Genomic DNA, 8027 nt, shown 5'->3' on the forward strand with positions numbered 1-8027 from the left:
AGTGCTGGGATTAAAGGCATGCGCCACCACATCCAGCTTCAGTCAGTGCTCTTAACCGCTGAGCCATCTCTCCAGCCCATGCAGGTCTGCAGGAAGGTGCATTCTCCTCCTCCCAGCTTCCCAGATCCCAGACCTTACAGCAGACATGTCCACAGCATCATCACCTCAGATCCACCTTGTCTTTTTCTGATAGGACGCCAACAGCACACTTCCTTCTTCCAGACTCTATAAATGCCACTTGACAGTTTCTCATGAACACCCACCAAGACCAGGCTAGCACTGCCACCAGCCAGATAGAGAAGTAGATCATGAGGACCAATCTGCTAACTGCTGGCTTGGAACCTGGAAGCAGCAACTCGGGTGCCCTGCCCCAGCGAGCTGTCTTCTAAGCAGCCTTAGCCACTGAAGTTTAATGAATTCCCCGGGACTAGCAGCTTTCCCATAAAATGAAGTCAGCTGGCTGGGTGAGGGATCTGGAGAAGGAGTCAGGGGTCTAGTTTAGAATGGCCATGGGGCTTAAGGGTCCAGATAATGAATTCTGTATCTCGGGGCCTTTGGAAGTCTCCAAGACTTGGGGAGATGCCTTCTGCTTGGAGCATCTCTTTGGAGCAGAGAGATGGCACGGTTTAGAGTTCACGCGGCAAGCCACGGTGGGGTACATGATCCAGAATCTACTAGAGAGAAGCCATGCCTCTGCAGTTGGCTAAGGGAGCCTTCTCAGTGTGGGGCTGCACCTGGGATGTCCCTGGACCCAAGTGGACCATCTGTGCCTGTCCTGGAGGCCAAGTGGCCTGAGAATCTAGTTTTCTTCCTTCAGTTACTAGCATATGTTTGTCACCTCAGCAGCAAACCAGAGTGTGCTGTGGAAGGGTTCTGGAGACAGTGATGGTCAGGCATCAGTATTTTATGCCTCCCTAAGACATGGAGCTGAGAACCACCATCCCATCTTAGGAAGGGCTGTAGTTTTGGGGCAGAGCTCTCTTCCACGCCCCCCACCCCAAGACTAACGACTCCTTCCTGTTGCAGCTCCTTGGGAGAGGCATGGGCCCAAGTAAAGAAGAGCCTGGCAGATGAGGCTGAAGTTCATCTCAAGTTCTCTGCCAAGGTAACCCTCCCACTCCTCCAGGGTTAGACCAGGGCCAATAACTGGTTACCAGCTCTCTCTAGCTTATATTGCTCACCCTTTTCCGTGGTACTAAGTCCCTGAATGCAGCATTGAGAGGAGATGAACACAGCTCACTCAACATTAGACAGTGTCTCTATTGAACAGATAGTGTCAGAAATGACCAGATATTTGACCCAGAAGCAAAGATTAAAAACACGATGTAGGTGTTGAGAAATGATTGCTTTTTTAAGTTTTAGTCTAGGTTTCTGATAATTGATGCTTAATATGATGTGAGTTTATTTCATGTCTTTTTAATCATGGCTGTTTTAACAAGCAGCTCACAGTGAGCTCCTAGGAGCCGTGGGAGGCAGCCCCGGGGGTTTGTGTGGTAAGTGTGGACACCCCCTGCTCCACTGAGGTGATTCCCAGACTTTCTCTGTCAGTTTCATGGATAGACACAGCAGTCAACTCTGTGTCTGGGAGCACTGGGCTGTGGCCCAGGGAGGATGTTTTAAAACTGGTTCATTGCTGCAGAATTTCTGAACATCCCCTCCTTTCATCTGCTTCCAAAGACACTAGGACCAGACTGTTCTGAGTCCAGGCCTGACTCTGTCCTGTTCACGACGGTGGACACTGAACACCTTGTAGGATACTTAATAGATACCTTCAGAAGAAACGAGAAAATTCAGCAGCAGTTCTCAACCCATGGGTCCCAACCCCTTGGGGGATGGAACAACCTATTCACAATGTTACCTACGACCATCAGAAGACACAGACATTCACCTCCCGACTCATAACGGTAGCAAATTACACTTATGAAATAGCAGTGAAGATAATGTTATGGTTGGGGGTCACCAGGACATGAGGAACTGTATTACAGGACCACAGCATTAGAGAATCCCTTGCACAGAGCCTGTGGCCATCTCCTCCCGGCCCCCAGTCTTCCGACTCTGCTTTACCTCAGGATTTCCAAATGAACCTCTTTTCTCCTCTTAGCTTATATCTCCATATTTCCTCTCAGACTCTGACCTCCCTCTTAGTGAAAACCAAACTAAATGTCTCAGTGAAGTAATTTGCACTGAATGTGTGTGACTGATAGTTTTGCCCAGCAACATGCCCTCCTTTTAAAGGAAGAGAGGCCTTTGGGAGTGCCGCCCAGCATCTTGACCTGACCCTCTCTTCCCTCTCACCTCCTGTCGCTGGCCATCCCACCACAGCAGCCCTGAGTACTACATAGTCTTGTGTCTGAACACCCTGAGCCCCCACGTTTACCAACTTTATCATTTGACAGTAGTATCTCACCAAGGCACTGTTCCCTCCTGAAGCTTCCACGATAGCTAGCCCTGTCTTTGTGATGCTGTTCCCGTGGGTCATTGCAATTCCACTGAATTGGGGCATTGGGGTCCCTCACACGCGCACTCTTGAAGAACAGAAATGTAGTGCTATCTATCTCTCGCTCTGTGATGGTGTAGTGACTGCCTCAAGGGCTGAGACCCTGGGTAGCTTTGCAGGGAACTGTGCTGCTCCTGGCTTCTGAAGGGTGTGAGTGCCGGAGACAGAACTGGCATGGCCCCACCCCCACGCCCCGTGGGGAGTGACATTTCCCAGCCCACAAGAGCATGCTCACCCTCATACAGTCAAGCCCATCCCTGGCACATTGGCACGGGAGCCCCTGTGAGGAGGGAGCTCCCTGAACAGCCACTCTGCCACTGCAGATGAAGCAGCGGGTTATTTTAAGTTCATGAGTAGCTTCCCTCCAAGGCCTCCCTCCTCCTGTCCCAGCTCTCAGCAGAGATGTTTTTCCTGCCTGAGGTGGAGGCAGAGGCCACCAACTAGAAGCAAGAGGCTCCAGCACTAGGGAAAGACCCTAGCCAAGGAAACGTCCACCCTCGCAGCAAATACCAATGGTGGATGCAGGCTGATTAACCAAACTCTAGGGCCATTTTATGCAAGGCTCACAGGCTCACAGACCCCAGCGCTAAGGACAGCTCATGGAGAAGGGGCACACTTTACCCCATCAGCACTCTGCAGCTCTGGCCTGGGAGTGTTGGTGACTGCAGACTACCCCAGTAGCCTCCTAATGATGGCATGGTGATTTCTTAAGAGGAAGGGGACCCTGAGGATTGATTCGTCAGCCTTGAAGAATATGATTCCCGAGGCACAAAACCCATGTTATGTCAGCTCCAAAAGGGTTTATTGAAATTCTTCTCCATCTGAATGTTCAGTGTCGGGGGTAAAAGCCTTTTAAGAAACAGGATTGTGTACAGCAGGCTCTCCAGCGTCCCCAGTCTCTCAGCTCAAGCCGGGGCTAATAGCAACAGCAATCACAAGAAAAGCGCTCCATCTTTTGGAAGGCAGTTAGAACCGGCCCCAGGTGAAAGAGGGGAGCGTAGACATAGCCCTGCTGATCAACGGAAGCCTGAAGCAGGCAGTAGGGGTGTGTGTGCACAGGCAGATCTGTGGGCGAGAGGATGAGTGTGCACCCCGTGCTGTCACTAACAGGCTTTGTGATCAAGGGTGGGTTACATGGCATCCCCACTTCTTCATGTGTGAAATGAAACATTCCAACCAGGCTTTAATCTTGCCCAACTGTGACTGTAAGAGGCGTTTGTACATGGTCACCAAGCACGTGCACATACCTGCCCACATACCCACTCCGGGATACACATATATGTAACCAAAACAGATGCTTCGTGGTACACTACTTTTACTCTGCCTAAAATGTACCCTAATATTTTATTCTTCCTAAGGTGGGTCTATTATCTCAAAAAGCCTCGACCTGACCCACTAAGTTGATTTCACAACTGTAGTCATTCACCTCTTGGAAACACCCAGACCAGACAGTCATGGAAATCACTTCCAATTTGGAATTTTTCTTCTTCTCTTCAGAAAAGAAGCTCCAGTAGGTCAGACCCTCTGGTATGGGCCAGACCAACCATACATCTCCAGAAACACTTTCAGGAAAGATCACTGATCCCATGCATGGAGCCAAGGTTTCAGAGCTAAGGGTGAATCAGAAAGAAAGAAAGAAAGAAAGAAAGAAAGAAAGAAAGAAAGAAAGAAAGAAAGAAAGAAAGAAAGAAAGAAAGAAAGAAAGAAAGAAGAAAAGAAGAGAAGAGAAAAGGAAAAAGGAAAGAAAAGAAAAGAAAAGAAAAGAAAAGAAAAGAAAAGAAAAGAAAAGAAAAGAAAAGAGAAAAAGGAAAAAGAAACTACCAAGCCAGTGTTTTTAAAGAAAAAATGTTAGTTTTAAGAAGTCCTTGATATATGGGCTGGAGAAATGGGCCAGTGCTAAAGCACTGGGTGTCTGGCTCACCAGAAGCTGGGGGCTCTCGCCCCTGTGTTAGCACAGCTCGTGTCTTGGCACTGACTGTCCCCTCTCTGCCCTCCTTCACAGCTCCACAGCGAGGTGGAGAAACCCCTGATGAACTTCAGAGAGAACTTCAAGAAAGACATGAAAAAGTGTGACCACCACATCGCTGACCTCCGTAAGCAGCTGGCGAGCCGCTATGCCTCAGTGGAGAAGGTGAGAGGCCGGGGTGCCCAGCCAGGGGACAGCATGGGACTTTCAGGACAGGATAGGTGTCACTTTGCCTTTGTACACTGGAGGGGGGGGGTAGTCCAAGGAACTCGAATCCATCCATGAGGCAGGCAGTAGTCGCTACTCTAGGACACTTGTCTGACTCTCCCAAGGGCAAGTGGGAGCAAGGAGATGCTGCAGGTGAAGTGGGAGCTGTAATGGGCACACAGGTCAAGGCATCCCCTCTTTCTGTGGACACCAAGTCAGATGTGCCACAGCCACTACTGTGTCTGGGCCTCACTCTCAGGTGCTCCCTGTACTAATCTCCCCTCCCAGATGCCCAAAGAATTTCCTTCCTGTGGGTGCCCAAACCATAGGAGGCAGGGATGCAGGTAGTCAGCCTTGGAGGGACAGGGTGGCCTGATTTAGTGCCCTATAGAACAGGAGGGGCAAGCCAAACAGGTACCCAAAACATTGCTACATCTCCAACAAAGCCTGAGTTGATGATGGTGGTGGTGGTGGTGGTGGTGGTGGTGGTGGTGGTGGTGGTGATGCAGGCACAGTAAGGGCTCAGGCTACAAGATAAGAAAGTTGGTAGTCACAGCCTGTTGAGCCCTGCCAGGAGAAAACTCAGTTGACCTTATGGTCCCTCCCAACCCTGAAAGACAGTGGTTTTTTGGTTTTGTTGTTGTTGTTGTTTGTTTTAGTTTTTTAGGTTTATTTATTATATTTATTTTATCTTTATACATGTTTTGCTCAAATCTATGTCTGCACCATCTGCTTGCCTGGTGCTCTCTGAGATTAGAAGAAGGTCACCAACTCCTCTGGAACTGGAGTTACGGATGATTCAGAGCCACCACATTGGTGCTGGGACTCAAGCTCTGTGTCAGCCCCAAGAACCAGTGTGTCCTTAACCAGCTGAGCCATCTCTCCAGCCTCAGAGACAGTGGTTTTAGGGTCACAGGATAGGCATATGCTCCAGAGGCAACATGGCCTCAGGGACTGACAGGTTGCACACAGATGTGGCTAGACGTGGGCAGACAAGGAAAATCTAGCTAGGTGCCAGCCCTCTAGCTCCTCCACCCCAGGGTGCCATCATCAACACCGACACAAGCAGGGTAGATGAGATCAGGTAGGTGGGTGGCTAGACCCTGAAGCCCGGCTGCAGCTTTATGAACAGCTTCTGTGGGCTGGGCTGTTCCCTGCTCCAGGCCCGCAAAGCCCTCACAGAGCGGCAGAAAGACCTGGAGATGAAGACCCAGCAGCTGGAGATCAAGTTGAGCAACAAGACCGAGGAGGACATCAAGAAGGCACGGAGGAAGTCCACTCAGGCCGGTGAGTCCATTGTCCTGACTACACCAGCACTGGGGGAGGGGTAGCTTTCCGGTGGCATGGTCTTTCCCAACTTCCCCTGTGTCTCCTCCCTGTACCATGTCCAGGGACCTCAAGGGAAGAGACAGGAAGCAGGCAAGCTACTTCAAGATCACACTGAGGGCTTCCTGCTATGGCCTTTGGGTTTTCCCAAGCCCTCTCTCTAGGTCCAGAGAGTGACAGATTGATTGCTCCAGGCACCAAGAGCTTAGGACCCTATCCCTGTTTGAAGAGTGTAACCCCAAGCCCACCCATCCAACTTGCTCCACCTCCCCGGAGAGTTAGTGACACTGTGGAAGTGAGCTCTTGCGGGTAGTACAGAGGCCAACATTGGTTTTGCTTATTTACTTATTTTTTATTGATTATTTTATTTATTTACATTTCAAATGTTATCTCCCTTCCCAATTTAACCTCTGCAAACCCCCATCCCATCCTCTCTCCTCCCCGCTTCTATGAAGGTGCTCCCCCACCCCCCATACACCCATTCCTACCTCACTGCCTTAGCATTCCCCTATGCTGGGACATAGAGCCTTTACAGGATGAAGGCCCCCCCCCCTCCTTCCTATTGAGGCCAGAATTTCCCCACATTGCTCCCATGAGCAGATTTCTGCTGCCACCTAGTGGTAACAATCAACTGATACACAAGGCGGAAAGAAAGGGGCCCTTAGATATAAGAAATAGAACAAGTTTCTCAAAGATGCCAAGTCTCCACCACACAAGGGCAGCACATCAGCCTCTGGATTTAAGACTTGTGCAGTGAGGCCTGGGAGATCTTTAGATATCCTTCCTTTTAATTTCTGATGCGCCCGCTGCAGTCTGTGTCATCCTAGAACCGAGTCCACCCCCTTAGAACATGTGAACTGGGGTAGAAATAAGTTGACAAACATTAGCTACATAGTAACACATCCTGGGTCCAGACACATTTTCACAAATGCCTCACATGTTTACTGTAAATCGGAAGGGGACTCTAATAGGGAAGACATGTATTCAAATTAGTTCATTAAAGTACAAAACAGAGCTATACAGCAACAGTAGTCTATGGCCACTGGTTTCATCCGTGCTCAAAAGTGTGCAGTGCTATTCGCTAGAAATAACACCCACCCCCCCGAGCAATTTTCTGAATTCACATAAACAAGAACATATGATACTCTATCTTCAAGCTTCTTTTTTGATTAATAAGTCTTAGAAACGCCCCCCGCCCCCGTCTCATTCCCTCTAAACAGCTTTATACATCCATTCATGCAGATTGGAAACTTTTATTTTTATTGCTATATTATATGGTGGTGCTGGTGAGGGAACGCAGGACCTTACACCTACGAGGCAAGTGCATTCCTACTGCACTGTAGTCTCAGCCCCAACGACTGTATGCAGACTTCTCTCATCATTCCTTGGATAGATTTTGGAACCTTGTGATGGCTTCAGACTGTTTGCCTGGGACCAGAGATACTGAGTTTGTTATTAGAACTGTAACTCTCTGCATATGTAAGGCCAGATCCTCATATGGAGAGAAGGAAGACGCTGGGTCAGAAGATTTGGTTCATTTTGACAGATACTTCCAAATTGCTTTCCAGAGAGGGCTCCGCAGCCCACACCTGTGCATACCTCTTCCTTGAATGCCTATCAGCACTACCTGTTATCAAACTTGAAATCACTGGTGTGCTGGTAAAAAAAAATTAATAATAGGTTTTGCTATTACCTTGTACTTCTCTGTAAGAGGGTTGAGCATTCTGAAAACACACTCATGACTTTTTTTTTTTTTTTTTTTTTTTTTTGCCTCCTCTCCCCCACGGGCTGAGGAATTCCAAGTCTTCCTGATTTTCTTGGTGAACGCTGTGTCTCATTCTTAGTGATTGATTCACAGTTTGCGTAAGCATTAGGGAGATTCACCCCTGGTCATCTGAATTGCAAGTGTTTTCCTATGGTTACCATTTGTCTTTTATTTTTGTTCTCTGAAGAAGAAAGATAGAAAGGGGTGTGTGTGTGTGTGTGTGTGTGTGTGAGAGAGAGAGAGAGAGAGAGAGAGAGAGAGAGAGA

The 8027-nt window shown here is 48.8% G+C and overlaps 1 protein-coding gene across 6 annotated transcripts in view; it reads left to right on the top strand.

Moving 5' to 3' along the window:
* Gas7 (growth arrest specific 7) overlaps positions 1-8027 on the top strand; it is a 232847-nt gene that overhangs the window by 214552 nt on the left and 10268 nt on the right. For all 6 annotated transcript variants that reach the window (XM_029483457.1, XM_021177612.2, XM_029483459.1 and 3 more), the window contains 3 exons: positions 1027-1105; positions 4500-4628; positions 5834-5957. In XM_029483457.1, coding sequence (XP_029339317.1) covers positions 1027-1105; positions 4500-4628; positions 5834-5957 — 332 coding nt within the window. The remainder of the gene's footprint in view (positions 1-1026; positions 1106-4499; positions 4629-5833; positions 5958-8027) is intronic.

Source organism: Mus caroli, chromosome 11, assembly GCF_900094665.2.
Source record: "Mus caroli chromosome 11, CAROLI_EIJ_v1.1, whole genome shotgun sequence".
In the NCBI taxonomy this organism is placed as follows: domain Eukaryota; kingdom Metazoa; phylum Chordata; class Mammalia; order Rodentia; family Muridae; genus Mus; species Mus caroli.